The following is a 19149-nucleotide window of genomic DNA, read 5'->3' on the forward strand; positions in this document are numbered from 1 at the left end:
TTACATTCCTTACTCTTTTTCATACTAAAAATATTAAACATCTAAGAGGCAAGGGAGAAAAAAACCCTTCAAGTGACTCATTTTGACATACCTGACTGTGTAGTTTTGCTCTGGGATTTATTAGAAATAGGCGTTTCCAGCAATTTTGCCATTGTAGCAAGTTTGCTAGCGGCATTCATAATCTTTTTCTCAGCCCTGTGGGGAATTCCAAAATATTAAATTAATAATAGTTTAAAGGAAAAAATGAGTTTCCTTAGCCCCAGGATTTCTGTTTTCCTATTAGTTCTGCCAATATTTAGGGTAGTACAGACATAAGCCTCTCTTAACCCCTAATGGCTGATCATGTAGAAATAGTTAATTTTGTGGTTAAGGAAAATGTTTAGAAAATGACAACATGATGTCTTGGTAGGCTCAGGACACGCTATTTGTTTAGACTGAACTTACCCTTCCTGTTTTCCATTATCCTGCAAAATCTGTTGGAGGCAAGTCAAGTAATACTTGCGCATCTTCCGGGCAGTTTCTTGACGTTCTCGCAATACCTCTGCTTTTACCATTTCCGCAGCTCTTTCTTTACTCTCTTGAATATAACGAAGCATATCACCTAGAGGGGAGGTGGGGTAGGGAGTTGGTGTGAGACAGGAATCGCCACAAAAATGCAAGTTTACTATCAGTTTTTCACAAATAGGGGAGGCAAACTTCAGATCAGTTTTCTGGGAGATGAAGTGACTAGAGGTAGAAACATTATACTTTTCCACAATCATTAAAATGGAATGTTTCAGATCACTATTTTGGGAGACTCAGAGGAGAAATAATCTACAAGTCCTTTTAGAATGAAGATAGCCACATATGGTAAGGAAATAGCATATTCCCTAGGAAAACTTTGTCATATTCTAAAACACTAAGGCAAGAAAATAAATATTAGATACAGAAACTTACACATTTCAATTATGTATAACGTGTCTGATTAAGAGAGGAAAAATAAATACACAAAAAGGGTGAGGAATAAAGGAAGGAAGAACCAGACACAGAAGGACAGAAGGAGGCAATATGAACCAGAGAGACTCAGATTCCTATCACTTATGCTCTGAAAAATCCATTTTTCAATATTATTCAATTCTTTAGGCAGCAGTTAAAAGTATCTAAGTAAATATAATGCTAAAATCCGTGAGAGATATGTATAAAACGCCAGGGAGAAGGATGAGACTTATATCACCTTCTGGAATTTACATTTAAAAATAATTCACTGCTTGCAAGTTTTCTTTTTAATATTGGATTGAGACTACCATTACTTAAGGTTAACATTTTTTTTTTTAATTAAATCTAGGGCTACATCCTACCTCTAGAATATATCACCATTCCTATTATATTAAAGATTCAATTCATAGAGGAATTTCCCTCAATATCAGTAAGCTCTTCCTGAAGATTAGACGCTCTATGCAAAAAATACTAACTGGAAGGCTCTTTCTCATTATTTGAAGTGGGACAAATTAAAATGGAATACATGTCAACACAAAACCTCCAACCAATGTCTAAAATATTAAACAAATACATATACATACAAGTTAGCACATGAGTATGAAAAAAAAAACACTTAAAATTTCACTTCCCAACTGATACAATTGTTAATAAAAAGTTGCTTTGTTTGTATTTGTAGTAATATGGCCTCTGTTGGCACTGGCAACAACTGAGAAGCAAATTCTCTTTATTGACACTAAGTGGGCTTTTCCAAACATCCAAACATGATGCTGATGATCTACCAATTACATCTGGAACTTAAGACCTTTCCCGTTCATTCTGTTAAAAATAAATGCAATTTGGGGGCATCTGGGTGGCTCAGTCAGTTGAGCATCTGACTTTGGCTCAGGTCATGATCTCACAGTTTGTGGGTTTGAGCCCCGCATCGGGCTCTGTGCAGACAGCTCAGAGCCTGGAGCCTACTTTGGAGTCTGTGTCTCCTGCTCTCTCTGCCCCTCTCCCACTCGTGCTCTGTCTCTCAAAAATGAATAAACATTAAAAAACATTTTTAAAAAATAAACGCCATTTTAAGAGGTAAACATACAGTTCTCCTGTATCAACACTGGTTACTGTTCTGGGACATACATGGAATCTATGCAATATTGTTTGTAATTAAAAACCAGGAGATGTTCTACCGAGAAAACATAAACGAGAGAAATGCTCTGCCAGGTATGCTGCATCACCTCTTACTGCAAAGGACTTGATGAACAAATTTATATGTATTATTTAATCCACTATAAAAATAATGACAAACAACAGAACAATGCCTAACTAGTATGGTCTTTACAAAGACAAATATAATATGATCTCACTCATACGTGGAATTTGAGAAACTCAACAGATGAACATAGGGGAAGGGAAGAAAAAATAAGATAAAAACAGAGAGGGAGGCCAAACATTGAGACTCTTAAATACAGAGAACAAACTGAAGGTTGCTGGAGGGGGGAGTAGATGGGGTGGGGGTGGGTTAAATGGGTGATGGGCATTAAGGAAGGCACTTTTTGGGATGAGCACTGGGTGTCAGTTTTAAGAGATGAATCACTGGGTTCTACTCCTGAAGCCAAGACTACACTATATGTTAACTAGCTTGAATATAAATTAAAATAATAATAACACTGGCATTGAACAATATAAAATTAAAAAAAAAAAGTTTACAGTAGAAAGTAATACTTGCTAATTTAAAACTCACATGACATTTTGTTTTAGTTATTTAAGTTTTAAGATTATGAAATTTTTAGTTTGACATTAGTGCCCAAAAAAGGAACAGGATAATTAATAATAATTAATGATGTAAAATAACTCTACCCTCATGTCACTTCCAAAAGATATTGGGCAAAATTACCCATTGCTGCATAATTTAGAAAAGGAGTCACTAATCTCTTCTAAAAGCAGGTAAGATCTCAGAACAAAATAATTTGGAAAATTCCCCCAAATTACTAGTACTAGTGAGTAAAAAAATGGTTCAGACAACCTTAAAATCCTGCGACTCCCCTTAGGAACTTACGCTTAATTTTTTTTACAGCTTTAATGTACTGTCCGCGAAGTTCCTCCAAGGCCTTCCCACTGCACAGCAGGCAAGCATTTTCAATGGCCCCTTCTGACAATGACCTAAAAATGAACCAAATATTGCAAACAGAGATTTTAAGTAAAAATATCTATATATTCCAATAACATCCAATTGAGATGTGCTAAAAAAAATCATATATGAGGTCTTTATTATATAGTTATTTAAAATAAAAGAAAAACGGAAACAAATGTTATGGTTACTTAAATAAATCATGATAAATCCACATGATGAAAATATATGCAGCAACTGAAAAGCATATTATGGGAGGATATTTTATGACATATGGAAATGTTTATCTTAGGACATTCGGTTAATAAAAGGTTACAAAACAGCTTCCATAATAATCTCTATTTTTAAAACATGCACACATGTGTACAAGGGGTTTAAATGATATAAAACAAGAGGCTGACAGAGGGTATCTGCTGAGAATAGGGTTTTGGAAGATTTTCTTTTTTTATACTTCTTGCTATATAACAATGACAAGTTTTATATTCTTGGTATGATATTAATATAATTTATATAAAAAATTAAACATACTTAGAAATAAACAATTTCTTCAAAATAGTATAAGTCTGGGGCACCTGGGTGGCTCAGTCAGTTAAGCCTCCGACTTCAGCTCAGGTCATCATCTCACGGTTCATGAGTTCGGGCCCCACATCAGGCTCTGTGCTGACAGCTCAGAGCCTGGAGCCTGCTTCGGATTCTGTGCCTCCCTCTCTCTCTCTGCCTCTTCCCCGCTCATTCTCTCTCTCTCTCTCTCTCTCTCTTAAAAGTAAATCTTTTTTAAAAAGTAATAATAAAATAAATAAAATGAAATAAAAATGGGACTGTATTATAAATATTGTTCTATAACCTGTTTTTTAAATTTAATAATATATTTTGGATATCTTTTTAAATAAATCATTCTTGGGGCATCTGGGTGGCTCAGTCGGTTGAGCGTCCTCCGACTTCGGCTCAGGTCATGATCTCGCGGTTTGTGAGTTCGAGCCCCGCGTTGGGCTCTGTGCTGACAGCTCAGAGCCTGGAGCCTGCTTCGGATTCTGTGTCTCCCTGCCTCTCTGCCCCTTCCCTGCTCATCCTGTCTCCCAAAAACAAATAAATGTTAAAAAAAAAAAAAAGTTTTTTTTTAATGGTAAAAGTCTACCTTGGTGGTGTTCTGCAAAGTGCTCTCAGTTCTTCCAATTTACTCTTCATGTCATTGTTTTCTTCTATTAGTTCTTCAACAACTTTATTATTCTCTTCTAAAAAGGAAAGTTAATAGTGGTCAATTAACCTTTTTTTCTTCAGTCTTCCTTTCCCTTAAGTTCCCAGAGCAAATGTTTGTAGAGAAGATTCTGGGAATTCCAGCTGCTCCCCACATCACTCATTCCCTGATGAACCCTAATGTCACCACTCCCTGTTCTGGCTCCTCAGTGCTTGAAATCTGGATTCCACCCTCATCTTGCCTGGGTCACACACTGCCCTGAAATAGGTTTCCAAGCGTTTCAGATGCATCTGTTTTGTTTCCCAGCTACACTGAAGCCCCCTAGAAACATACCAGGTCTTGTAATTTCACAATCCTTATGCTCCTATACATGAGCATTGAACAAGCACTTCTAAACAAAATAAAAAGAAAGTTGAGCTTAAGTAGGTGCCACTTTCACAATTAATGTAAGATTTTCAATTCTTTAAACTTTTAAAAAGAGGATGAGAGGAAACCGATGGAGTCCACATGGAACGGAGAACAAAACATAAATTTCTGAGTGAGAGAGACATGGGTTTAAATCCTACCTCTGCTCCTTACCAGTTAAATGAGCTTAGGCAAATTACTTAAATTTTCTGAACCTGAGTTTTTTTCATATGGAAAATGGAGATAGTATTACCTACTTTGAAGATAATAGAAATAAAATAAGTGCATCTTATATAAAGCCTGGCAATACCAATGTCTAATAGATATGAACACGGCACACCATGTTTCCTGCCATGCTCCTCTCTCAACACACCCTGTCAATTGAGTAATAAAGTGCTCTATTTCTCCTAGCGATTGATATAACTTGTTTGTTTTTAAATCACTTCCTCTTACTCCACCACTTTTCAATAAATGCTACCAACACCATGGAAAGTGGAATTTAAGAAACTGAAAAGAAGCAACCATAGTAGCAAAAACATTATCAACTAATAGATTTACATTAAGACAAACACTGAAATCAAACTATCAAGTGACTTAAATTTTGACCCCCAACCCCTTTTATTAGTCCATTGTTTTGAGCTAAGTACCAACTTCTTGGATTATTTCTAAGTCTATAAATTATAGAAGATAGCCTCAAAAAGCACTATGTGGAATAACTAGGATCACAACATACAGTGCTAAACATTATTTATGAATAATAATCTTATCCAGCTGCCTTTGTCATTTTACTAGGTAAAACAAATATTCTCAACTTTCATCAAATTTCACAAGAGCTCCTTAACTCTCCTGGCTTCTACCAAAGACCTAAGCCCTCACCATAGGAATTACAGTTGTTAAAATTTTTATCTCAAAATTCTTAAAATCCATTCTTGCCTTAAAGGTAATTATTATCTATCTCTAACAGACTCGGTAAGCAGTAGGCGGAAGCAAAGCGGATGGCTTCTCTTAGTCAACAGTATTCACAGAGCGTGCTATGTTGCCAGGTACTGTGCTAAGTGCTGGGTCAGGACTTGATCCTTGTCACCATCAAGGCTACCCTCCAAAGGACAATACAGACAAAAATTAATTACAAGGATGATGTGATAAATGTTAGAAAAATCATAGATGCCGTGGGAAATGTCTAACAGAAAAAAACTAACTAGTTAAGTCTGGGGTGGTGAGGAAAGCCTCCCTGAGGAAACAGTGTACTGGGGAGAGAGGAGTAGGAGTTAGCCTGGCAATGTGATCAGGATGGAAAGACAGATGTTTTGGTAAAGGGAGATGAAAACAGATGAGAGAGAAAAGAGATAATGAGAGAATAAGGAGGCTGGGGCAAGATGAGACTAAAGGGCTGGCAGATGCTGAATCATAAAAGGCTTCTTAAACAATGTTAAATAAAATGTTTGTACTTCCTACTGAGGACCAGATGAGCCATGGAAGGACTTCAAACAAAAGAGCTGCATGATTCAATCTATTTTTTTAAAAGGTCACTCTTGGGGCCCCTGGGTGGCTCAGTAGGTTAAGTGTCCAACTTCAGCTCAGGTCATGACCTCACAGTTCGTGGGTTCAAGCCCCGCATCGGGCTCTGTGCTGACAGCTCGGAGCCTGGAGCCTGCTTCGGATTCTGTGTTCTCCTCTCTCTCTCTCTGCCCCTCCTCTGCTCACGCTCTGTCTCTCGCTCTCTCAAAAATAAATAAACTTTAAAAAAAAAAAAAAAAAGGATACTATTGCTGTCTAATGGGGAATGGATTAGAGGAAGCAGAGCCAGAAAGTGACTGCCATCCAGGTGAACAATAGAGTTGAAATGTAGAAATAAAGTGAACCTATCCACCTGGTCTTTTTCTGGATGACACAATTATTTGGGACCCCTGCATTCAATCCTTCATTCATGTAAACATTTATTATCATCTGACTTGTAATGGGCATCCTGACTACAATGATGAAGATACAACATATTTCTTATCCTCAGGGAACATACAGGTTGGAAAAGGGTATCAGGCAAGTAACCAAAACAATTAAATACTGAATGGAAATAGACGAGGAGCTAAGTGCTATGGGGCCACACAGAAGTGGCCCACCTCACCCAGACTAGAAAAAATCAAGAAGGGCTCTGCAGATAAGGCATCCTCCCAGTTGAATCCTAGAGGATGAGGAAGAGTTAGGCCAAAATGAGAGTGAAAGGGTAAAGTGTAGGAAAGAGTGACAACATTGTATGTGGGGTCCAGCAGTAAAATTCCTGACCAGCAGGGCAATCTGAATATTTCGCATGTACAGAGTATAGAGCACAGGAATATAAGTGACTAGCACAAGGTGAGAAGGAGCAACCTCAGAAGCCCAGTAGCCTCCCTTCTTCAGAAGGGCAAGAGAAGATGGCAGACAATTGTCCTTTCGGACAATTTCCCTGACAACACTGTGAAGGATGCCCACATGTCTCTGTGCACGACTTTCCCCTCTGTCTAGAATGACGTCCTCTTTGGCAAACGTCTTCATCTTTCAAGGCTTAATCAGCCTTCCTTAACTCTAATAGGAGGAAGAGTTAATTAACATCCTTTCTCCCAAGTTTACATAAACATACCACCAGGAGCACTCAGTGCTGCAATTACTTATTAATCTGCTTTTAGTTCTCTTCACTTGATGATAAGCTTCTTGAAGGAAGGAAAGAGTCTTATACATCTATATCAGAACTGGAGTTCTGTCTGATGCATTCACTGCTGTGTCCCTAGTACCTAGAACAATGCCTGACGCATATTGGGCATTCAGTATCTATTCAGCCCAAAAAGGAAGAAAGGAATGTGACCTTTTAATCAGAGCTCCAATTTTCCTCTTTGTAGTTCAGTAATAACAATTTGGTTAGTAAAAATAAGGTCCAAATTAGTTTACCTTAATCCTCAGAGAATCGGTGCCTACGTTAACTAAAACGTCACATTTGAATATTTCAAGGATCAGTGAGATTTATGCCAGTAGTAGTGCTACTTTGAATGCTAACCTCCAATTTTTTCCACTACAGCTTTGTGCTTCCTTTCTAAATGCTGAAGATGCCTACAGCATTTCTCCAGTTTTCTTTTCAGTTCTTGACATTCCTGCTTTGCCTTTTCAAGTTCTTGGAAGCAGTGTCCACAGCATGAATCCTTAATTTCAAGGATCTTTTTCTTATCTGTAAAAATTAAATGATAGCAAACTTTTATATCAATTTGGACTAAGAACTAAAAAAGAAAGGAAGGGAGGAAGGAAGGAAGGAAGGAAGGAAGGAAGGAAGGAAGGAAGGAGGGGAGGAAGGAAACCAGGTGACGGGACTGAAGGTGACAGTGTAACTGAAAAGAACATGATGCTTAAGAGAGAGAGACCTGGGTTTAAATCTTCTTTATTTACTGGCAGTGTACCTCTGAGTATATTATATAACCTGAGACTTAGTTTTTTATTATGTAAAATTAAATCATACCATCTGTTTTAAAAATTGCTATGAAACATAATGCTCAACTCTTAGTATTGAATACCATTTCCCATGACAAGGAACCAAGGATCTTCAAGGATCCAGTAACTCCAGTACTCGGACAAGGTATATACAAGATGAATGCCAGAAAGAAATTCCTGAAAAACACAGGCATGTCACAAGAACATAGAAGCCAGTTTGAAAGGGCTCCACTAGCTGAATATGGGACAATTTGAATTTTTTTTTTAATGTTTATTTATTTTTGACAGAGAGAGAGAGACAGAGCTTGAGTGGGGGAGGGGCAGAGAGAGAGGGAGACGCAGAATCCGAAGCAGGCTCCAGGCTCTGAGCTGTCAGCACAGAGCCCGACGCGGGGCTCGAATTCACAGACCGCGAGATCATGAACTGAGCCGAAGTCTGACGCTCAATCGACTGAGCCACCCAGGTGCCCCTGAATATGGGACAATTTGAACACTAAGTATACTAATGAATTATAAAATACTTTCAAAAAAATAGGAATTCATGAGTCATACCAATAATTCCATAATGGAATGGATGGATAGATGGTTAAGTAGGTTAAGCTGGTAAGTAAGGAGGTAGGTAGGTGGATTGATGGGCAGACTGGTAAGTGAACAAAAAGACAAATAAATAACTATATAAGCTAGCAGGAGGATGCACAATTATTACATGCCAAGTTCCAACTTGGTTAAAGTAGAGGGAAGTCTAGAGCTAGAAAACTCATAATTTTGCAACTACCACAGTAAAGACTGGATCAGACAGCATCATCAATGATTGCTAAACATAAGGCAAAGTTTTAATGAAAAGGACATTTTCATGGTCTTAGACGTGTCTCCACACAGATTGCTTATTAGTTATTGGGGTGGGGGAACCCAGTAACTATACAGTGAAGAAACTATACACTTTGACCAGGTGCTCAAAAGAACTTCACCAATAAAAGACAAATGGACACTGGGCACCTCCACATGTGATAATACATCACCTATGCAGTGCATCAGCCAAGGAAACACAACCTGAACCTAATTATGAAGAGACATCAGAAAAACTCAAAATGAGGAAAGTTCCAAAAAACCGAGGGGTGGGGTGGAGCACTGGGGAAAGGGAGAGTAAGTCTTTCAAAAACGTCAATGTCAGAAAAGCCAAAAAGAGGCTGTGGAAATATTCTAGACTAAAAGACACAAAAAGACATGACATGGAGGGATAATACCTGACCCTGGACAGATTTTTGTACTGTAGAGAGAAAAATAATGAAAGCCACTACTGGGTCAGTCAACAAAATTAGTGGGTCAGTTGACAAAATTAGACAAAATCCGAACAGGTTGACACAATATTTTCATTGAATGTTAAATTTACTACATGTTTTGAAAATACACAATTATTTAGGGGTAAAAGGGCACAATATATAGAACATCTTCAAATGGTTCAGGAAAAAAAATGAAATGTTCACATACACACACACAAACACACACACACACACACACACACACACACACACAGAAGAGCACAAAATAGTATCAAATATTATCAACATATGTATCTAGGTAAAGGGTATGTGAGTGCTATTTGCAACTATTTTTACGTTGTGACTTTTCTGTAAATTTAAAATTGTCTCCAAATGAAAAAAAGATGTAAAACTGTCAGGAGGACAGGGCACCCAGGTGGCTCAGTTGGTTAAGTGTCCGACTCTTGATTTCGGCTCAGGTCATGATCTCACGGTTCATGAGCTCGAGCCCTGCATCAGGTTGCACGCTGACAGTGCAGAGCCTGCTTACGATCCTCTCTCTCCCCCTCTCTCTGCCCCTCCTGCACTCACATGTGCGCGCATACTCTCTCTTGCTCTCTCCAAGTAAGTTTTTAAAAAAAATAAAAATAAAACCGCCAGGATGTATACGTTTATAAAAATTGTGTGGCACAGTACCTGGCACAGGTCAGCATGTAGTAAATAACAGCTATTGCTATTAGTAATACAAAGAATTCTTAAAATTAAATAACACACAAAATGATGCAAAAAATAGATTACTATTACCGCAATTGATATAATTAAGTAGGAACACAAACACAAACTGACACAGGGTCAAATGTTGATGTAAAATCATTGGTCCAACAAAATTATTCTTAGCTCTTTTCTGACTTAGTTTCATTTAAATGGTGCCATTTATGTCCATGAGCATCAAAGAATTCATAAAGCATCACATTGGTGCCATACAAGGCATTTATATTTTTAATTTAAGATACTGTTGTAAAACTGGAAACCAGACAAACGACCATTGACAACAGAATAAATTGTAGTATGTTCACAGAATGGAATACTACACAGCAATATAAATAAACTAGAGCTACACGCATTAACACAGACAAATCTCAGAAGCTTGATATTAAGTGGAAAAAAAGCAAGTTACAAAGACTACAATAAATAGTAAACCATTTTTATAATGTTAAAAGACAAAACAACAACTTTTTCAGGATACTTACCTTTGGTCACAACATAAAGAAAAGCAAGAGAATAGTTTTTAAAAATCAAAATATTTGTTACCTTGGATTGTAAGGAAGTTACAGGGATGGGATTGTGGTCAAACAGACAGGGGTCTTCAATGGTACTGGTGATATTCTAGCTCTTAAGCCAAATGGGTGGGTTCCTGGTTGCTAGGCTTCATAACTTGCATGCACATCACATATTTTCTTTGCATGTATAAAGTATTTCATAACATTGAACTTACTTAAAAAAAATGATAAGATATTAGGAGGCTATGACCAAACAGTTAACAATGGTGGTAGTCCTCTCTAATGAATTTGTTAATGTGTTTGTTTTTAGGGAACAAAGACTAAAGAAAGAAAAATCTTTTGTAGTCTGATTGTCTTAAGTAAAAATTAATTTCTTTCACACTGATAGGACTTCCCAAAGCCAAATAATATCTAAAACTTGTTTCTACCCATTTTATAAAATGTTTAAGAATTCTCTGGTTTTTCTAAATATAACAACAGACACACAATCACACTGAAAAGAAACAAAATACAAATTACAAATTAAGGATGTATTCCCATACACCTAATTAACAAGAAGATGTTCTCAACCACCTAGAACCTAGAAAGGAAAAAGGGTCTATGGACGATGAGAAGAATAACAGTCAACTGACTTCTTAGGAAAGGCAGAAATCCTCTACAATTCTGGTAACATTACCTACTAAATTAAAAACTGTGGAAACTAAGTTCATTGACCCAGTACATATGAATTGTTCTGGTAATTCTTAGTTCTTTTCCAGGTTGCAATGGAGACAGCAGGTAAGAAACAGAAAGAGTGGGTGTGTGTAGGTGGAAGGAAGGAGCAGGCTACAAGATCTCATTATCTTAAAAAGGAACGGAGCGAATAAAGGGTATGTCAGTTCCTGGCTCAAAATTCTCAGTGATGAGGCAATGTAAGCTCAATCAGTATTCCTTAGTGAGCTCTGAATAGGTCAGGGGGGTACAGTACAATAATTCATTCTCATAATAAACTCTAAGTCATCATGGAAACGTTAAACTCTTAATCTACCAAACATTCAAGGAACACAAACTATGTGCCATTCACTCTGCCATGTATTGGAGAAGAAGAGACAAAACACTACTCCTACACTCAAGAAATTCACAAATAAATCAGAAAACACCTCCTCAGAAAGATTTCCATTAAAAAATGGTTGAAATAAGCTTCAATAATTTGAACGAAAAGGTCTCAGTTATTTGCCAATTCTTTAATGTGAAACCCGTGATTTTTCAATAAAGCCAGAGAATAAAAACATGACTATTCTATTAAAATTCTCATTATTCTCCTTATAATAAGAACTACTTAAGAATGGAGGGAAGACCATGAGAAGATAGAATTAAAAGGGTCTAAAGTGGCCTTGTTTCCCAAATGCAAAATTAAATCTAGGGAGAAGACACAGATTAGGTAGGAGTAGTATCACCCACTTGCTCACTCAAAAAAGCTATACACATCTTTGATTTCCTTGTATTCTTAAAGTAACCCTCTGGAACTGTGATTACGAATGTTACGGAGACCAGTAGGAATAAAATCCCATTACCAGCTTCTGCTTCTGTTTCTTGCAAGGCCAAGGACTGAGTGCAGTGTCCAAAAGTAGGTGCAGGAAGGATTGCCAGGACTCCAGGGTCTCCTCTGCCAGTGACCTCTGTGTCAGGATCCTTAGAGGTCCTGGCCAAATTTTTCTGAAAGAGATGATCTTCCTAGTTAATGCCATGTAAAAATCTTCAAGCAATTCTCTATTTAGAATGCTAATATTAAAAATATAAAAAGGTAACACTGCCTGAAAAAAACTCTTACCTAAACTATCACCAGTACTTTTCTTAGGGTGTTACATGAATATTGTCATTACTATGAACTAGTCTGCTGTGGCCATAATTTTCAAATTAGACCATTATCTGACAGAGGACTGGTGGGCCGACTAGGAGACAGATAGGAGATATAGTTTTTGTACGCATATATGTGAGTTTAAGATATTTTAATAGTTTATGTGATCAAATCACAGGACATACTAAATCCTAAAGGAACAGAGCAGGTGATCTTGAGTAAGCTACCTTGTCTAATTACCTAAAATACACCATACATGCTTGACCCTTCAAGCCTTGATTCTGATCAGAAGAAACTTATTTAACTGACTGCCAGGAAACCTACCTACGATATATGACAGAAGCAGAGGTGAGTAGTTACAGAGAAAATGTGAACACCAAGAGGCAATGACGCTGAGGCCAGAAGGAGTAATAAAAGTTGAACCCTAAGGTAGACAGTGTTTCCAGTTTCTGCTCATAACTGGAGAAAAGCCAAGATGACAGAAAACGCAGGAACACCAACCTTCTGGTCTTAATTCTAACTTGACTTTGATGGTAAGAAAAGACAGAACACACATCCTTAAACTTGTATGAAAATTCTGTTCCAATTGGTATTTCTCTTTTCTCTTTTCCATTATGACCTGTTATATTAATGTATCCCGATAAGGCATTCATTTTCTTGGAAATACATTTTTAATTCATTGTATCCTCTCCATTTTAAGAAACTTTTGATCATCTTAGTTATTTTAATGAGGATTTGTTTTATATTTATTGATCATTTTTTCCCATTTTAATTTGTATAAGCAGTTCTAAAAATGACAAATTTTACCAATTACAATTCACAGTTCTTCATATTTATGGCACCCATATTGCAAACTTATCACCATTGCCTAAAATCATCGCTCTACCTCAAGGTCCTGAGCTGAGTTAGCTCTCAAACAGCAGAAGATCAAGAATTCTTTGGTGACTAATGCCAGAGTAGGCATTTCAAAGCCTACTATTCCCTTTCCCCAGGAATAGAATCTGAACCCACCCAACAAAGGCTGCAAAAGTCTAAGTTCTTAGCCAAATTATGTGACTCTGTCCCTACATGTGAACTACATTAAGTCATATAGATGACCTTGACACTGCTTGCACAATCATAAGCCCTCTACAGAGACCCCAGGATTGATTATATACTAATAGTAGAAGAAAGCTGTCATATTTTCCTGATTTTTACAGCAGAGATGATCTTTTCAGGAAAGCAAACTTGAAAGCATATAACATGATTTCCCCACCACTGTTCATGCTTAAAACCTGCTGTAGGTAGTTCTGATCTTAATTATTTTTTCCAAAAACTTTCAGTAAAGAAGTATAAGCATTATTCATGGGAAGTGATCTTGCCCAGTTATTTTTACATTGAAAGCAACCCTTAACTAGTAACATCTTTGTGAAATCATGAATAACAGTATCTACTTGGGGGACTGGGGTGGAGTAGACTAATCATTTGGGTAAGCTATGGCTGTAAAATTCTGTACTATCTCAAATCTAGCATGTGGAAAGGCCTAGCTTCTTTTTCAGACAAGCAACTATAGTATATGAGGTACACAGGTAACAGACTAGTTATCCTCAAGTGTGGGGATTAGAACTCAGATTTTTTTTTTCCCCAGCTTATAACACATTCCAATAAGTATTAATACCAAATGTTCAATCCTGGCCTTGAAAATCTTTAATCATGATATCTTAATGAAACTTAACTCTTAACGTCTCTTCATTCAGACAAACCTTATAATATTGGGAATGTTTTCTACCTCTAATTCCAAATGTTGAAATCGGCTAAACACAATACCTACGATATTATTCTAGATTTTTCATCCATACCTCATTTCTTTAATCATAAGCTAGGAAGACTTTGGTTTTATCAGATCTTCCACAGAAACTAAAAGCTGGTGTCAGAGACTACTTAGACAACTAAAAGAATACAATTCACTCATGCCACACACACATAGATAGTACACCAAGTAAACTGGCTTCAGAGTATCGTGTGAGTGAGCCATACCTCTAACTGCTTATTTCTACATCTTTTTTTGTACTTGGTTGGCATCTTTTGCCTTTGTGACATAAATTCCTTGAGGGTAAGAAATATGCTTCCAAACTCTTTAGAAGCTCTTAAGAAACTCTAGTTTAATACGATGCATATTTCTTGAAGTGGTCATGCCCAAAAAACAAAAATAGGAATGAGAGTTATTCAGTTTCTCAAAGCTCAGGCCCTTACAAAGAACAGCATATATTTTTTAGGAAAAAGATGTCTAGAGTCTAAAAGCTCTGCCTCATATTTGTGGCACTATGAAGAAGCAAAGTTTTTTTGGCAAAAAGAAATGAAATCCTTTGGATTTCCTACAAAAAGTTGTTAAGCCACTGGTAAAAACACAAGTTTTATGTCTATTAGACTGTAAAATGAAGAAAGGAAAAAATAACCATATAGGCAACTGCTACAATCATCTCTTGATGCTTATTAAGAGCTCTTTCCACTTATCAGGAACATACCTTTTCCCACTCTGAGCCGGTATTTTCTGTAGCTAGGGAGAGGATATCTTGAAATGCTTTCTGTATGCAGGCCTTTAGTTTTTCAAAATATTGCACAGACACCCATTTTGAAGAACAAGTCGACACGAGTTCCAAAAGTTGCTGGTTCTCTGAAGCACCGACATGCTCCTTCTGGGTGTCCTTTAAGAGAAATTCGAGTACAGTTAGGATGTCTTCCTCATACTGATAGATTTCCAGTTGGATCCGCCTGGCTTCCTGCGTAGCCCATTCTCTACGACTCTGGTCTAGACATGCTTGCAATTCCATCTCCTTCTGAAGAAGGAGTTCAGTTTTTTGTTTCACAAAGTCTTCTTTAGCTGCCACAAGCACCTCATCAATTTTATTTCGATGATCATCTAAAAATTGCCGGTAATCTTCCTCATTTTGTTCTTGAATTCTGTGGATTTCTTCTTGCTTTTTTTTGTTCCATTCACTCCGGGCTTTCGCCAACTCAGCCCTGACAACCACAGGGACTTCCTCATTCTTTAACTCAAGCTCTCTCTGAAGAGAATGAATCTTCTCTTCCAGTTCCCTCCTAGGTATTCCATTTTTGTTCATGTTTTCAAGCTCACTTTTCCATTTCTCTTTAGCTTCAGAAATAGCAAATGATATCTAAAAGGCAGAACAATGTACATTTAAAATTCTTTAGGATCTCCCCATAACTATTTGGGATAAGACATTGTTCCTAAAATATACTATACTCAAAGATCCTCTCCATTTTAGATCACCTAGTATTTTAGGTCATATGGTATTTTAAAAACATCAGTTTCTTGGGGGTGCCCGGGTGGTTCAGTTAAGTGTCCAACTCTTGGTTTGGGCTCAGGTCATGAGCTCATGGTTTCTGAGTTTGAGCTCCCACATAGGGCTCTATGCTGGCAGTGAGGAGTCTGCCTGGGATTCTCTCTGTCTCTCTCTCCCTCTCTCTCTCAAAATAATTAAAGAAACTTACAAAATAAATAAGTAAAAGACATCCATTTCTTGATGGAGAACTAGAAATTTAAACTGACTCCAAAAAATTATAATTAGACAATGATCCAAAATTAATTTTAGGGGAAAAATTCATATTAGTTTTACACAGACAGAGCCTCAAATTTTACCTAAGCCCAGGACAAATGAAGTATCTTTTACATGAAGTGATGACATAATAGCTGGAAGCGAAAGCAGCCTCATAAAGAAATCTTACTATTACTTAGAAATATAACACATACCTGCATAACGTGCTGACAAACATAATTGTATTTTAATGGCATCACAGTGGTTAGAGCAGTTCATTAAATGACAATACTAGACAGAAAAAAGTCATTTTTTCACTAATCTAATTGTCTTTTATAACAGAATAACAAGACTCGAAGATCACACACAGTAATAATACATAACCAAAATGTCACAGGGAATCAAAACACCTAGGCTTAACTCTAATCCTACCTTTGACTGCAGCCCAGCAAGGTGCTTAACAGAACAGGCTCTGGGGACAAACTGCTAGAGTCAACTTACCAGCTGTGGGACCAGAGGCCCATTCCTCAATTCCTTTGAGACTCTATTTCCTCATCTATAAAATGAGGATAATTATAAAGCTTCCCTGATAGCATTGCATTAGGGTTAAATGACAAAAGAAAATTCATTTAAGGGACTTGGTCCAGAGCCTGGCAGATAAGGACTCAATAAATATTATATGGTTATTACTTTTGGCTAGATGGCCTTAGAAAAGTCACTTAATCTCTTTCACACTTAATGTCTCTATCTACATAATGAGCAGACTGGATAATGACCTTGAATCCCTTTTATAAATTCAAACAAGTCACAAGGATGTAAGTGTTGAAAGAAGTGGGCATCTCCAAAAGCTTGGCCTGGACAGCGGTGGCTGCTGAAAGTCAGTACTGTATACATATATGCTCTGGATGTTGAGATAGGGTATCTGTCTCCTAAATTTCCAGCTATTATATCATCTTAGCAAACACCTTCAACTGTAAAAATTCTAAAACATGTTATACACCTTTATTCAATAAGTGTTCCTGAATAGTTGCACATAAATCCAAATTTTGAACTCTACTTCAAATTTACTAAGGGAACCCACTAAGATGAGCTTTACAAAGGAATGCACAGCAAAATTCTTTCGCTACCAGCGGAATAATTCAGTAGTGATGTGAAATATGCTTAAAGAGTACCTTCAGGGAAAACAGTCTTGTCACAATGGATGCCTGGAGATCATTACCAGGTGACTTGGTGGAGGTGGCAGATCCCATGGAATCGGGAGGACCTACCCAACCTCACCAAAGGTGTGCATCCTCTCACATGAAGTTGTGGGAGGAGAATTTAACAGCATTAATCAACTCAGTGGCTCCTGATAGTTGCTGCCCAGTAGAATCACCTGAGAAGCTTTTAAAAATCCTAATACCCAGGCCATATCCTGCACCAATTAAAACATAAAGCCTGGGGGCTAGGAGTCAAGCAACAGTAATTTTTTTTTAAGTTTATTTATTTATGAGAGAGAGAGAGAGAGAGAGAGAGAGATAGCATGAGTGGGGGAGGGGCGGAGAGAGAGGGAGACACAGAATGGGAAGCAGGCTCCAGGCTCTGAGCTGTCACCTTGGAGCCCGATACAGGGCTCAAACCCACGAACCTTGAGACTATGACCTGAGCCGAAGTCGGACCCTTAACTGACTGAGCCACCCAGGCACCCCAAGCAACAGTAATTTTTAAAAGATCCTCAAGTTTTTCTAATATGCAGCAAAGTTTAAGAACCACTGAACCAATTGACAACTTCTGGACTCTGGATAACCGGCTTTAAATTTTCACGGAGCTTGATGGATCACTCTAATCTCCCAAGAACCCTCCCACCAATGCACTGACACTGGCCCTAGGTCACCTTCTTTGGTTTGGACCAAGGATTCGCAACATGTTAACATTATGTTCTGTGGCTGAATAATTATCTAGAATAGTGCTACTCACACCCAAGTGTGGTCTAAAAACCAGCACTGTCACATCCCCTAGGAACTTGTTAGGAATGCAAATTTCTCAGGATTTACTCCAGGATTTACTCCAGACCCACCAAATCAGAATCTCTGGGAATAAATCCCAGGAATCTGCTTTAACAAACCCTCCAGGTGAATCTCATGCCTGATAAAGTTTGAGAAGCAACACACTGTCTTCTCATTCCTGTATTTCTGCATTCACATACATTCAGGTCTTCTATGTTCTTAAGGAAAGATCTCTTGGGGTCCCTGGGCGGCTCAGCTGGTTGAATGTCCAACTCTCGATTTCGGCTCTGGTCATGATCTCAAGGTTGTGAGATAGAACCTCGTGTCAGGTTCTGCACTGAGAGTGGAGCCTGCTTAAGATTCTCTCTTTCCCTCTCTTTCTGCCCCTCCTGACATGCTCCCATACTCTGTCTCTCAAAAACATAAAAAACAAAATAAAAACTTAAAAAAAATCTCTTGCCTATTTTCTATATACTAACCAACTTTATTATTCTTCTTGACTTCAGTGCTGAGTCACATGTACATCATATTATTTCCTCTCTCTCCCTCTTAAATTTCCTTTTAAACTATTTCAGCATACTTAAAAAGTATAGAGAATAATGCAGTGAACACCTGTGTACTACCACATAACTTAAGAAAACTGTTACAGTAGGGGCGCCTGGGTGGCGCAGTCGGTTAAGCGTCCGACTTCAGTCAGGTCACGATCTCGCGGTCCGTGAGTTCGAGCCCCGCATCAGGCTCTGGGCTGATGGCTCAGAGCCTGGAGCCTGTTTCCGATTCTGTGTCTCCCTCTCTCTCTGCTCCTCCCCCGTTCATGCTCTGTCTCTCTCTGTCCCAAAAATAAATAAACGTTGAAAAAAAAATTTAAAAAAAAAAGAAAACTGTTACAGTAGATTTATTTATGCTGAATTATTTAAGTATTCTGTGGAATAAGATTATGAATACAACATATGAGTCATTTACCTATACTATTTTGAAAATGGTTGTCATATTGGGAGAATAGTATACACTTAACACTGCAATCTATTATCTTTTTTGTATTAGAATTAAGAAGACATACATATGGCATAAAATAGTAGTTTAAGTTTGCTATTTGGACTTCTCATATTTG

The 19149-nt window shown here is 37.6% G+C and overlaps 1 protein-coding gene across 12 annotated transcripts in view; it reads right to left on the bottom strand.

Annotated features, from left to right (window-relative positions):
* The window catches only part of CEP152 (centrosomal protein 152), a 91219-nt gene that overhangs the window by 7507 nt on the left and 64563 nt on the right, over positions 1-19149 (bottom strand). For 10 of the 12 annotated variants that reach the window (XM_040492632.1, XM_040492630.1, XM_040492629.1 and 7 more), the window contains 7 exons: positions 15022-15672; positions 12234-12375; positions 7717-7884; positions 4227-4323; positions 3020-3123; positions 445-601; positions 92-195 (listed from right to left, as the gene is read on the bottom strand). In XM_040492632.1, the coding sequence (XP_040348566.1) occupies positions 92-195; positions 445-601; positions 3020-3123; positions 4227-4323; positions 7717-7884; positions 12234-12375; positions 15022-15672 (1423 nt within the window). The remainder of the gene's footprint in view (positions 1-91; positions 196-444; positions 602-3019; positions 3124-4226; positions 4324-7716; positions 7885-12233; positions 12376-15021; positions 15673-19149) is intronic. The other 2 variants (XM_040492631.1, XM_040492638.1) reach the window with 1 other exon arrangement.

The sequence above is a fragment of the Herpailurus yagouaroundi genome, unplaced genomic scaffold (genome assembly GCF_014898765.1).
Source record: "Herpailurus yagouaroundi ecotype Mexico unplaced genomic scaffold, PumYag 184, whole genome shotgun sequence".
Classification (NCBI taxonomy): Eukaryota; Metazoa; Chordata; class Mammalia; order Carnivora; family Felidae; genus Herpailurus; species Herpailurus yagouaroundi.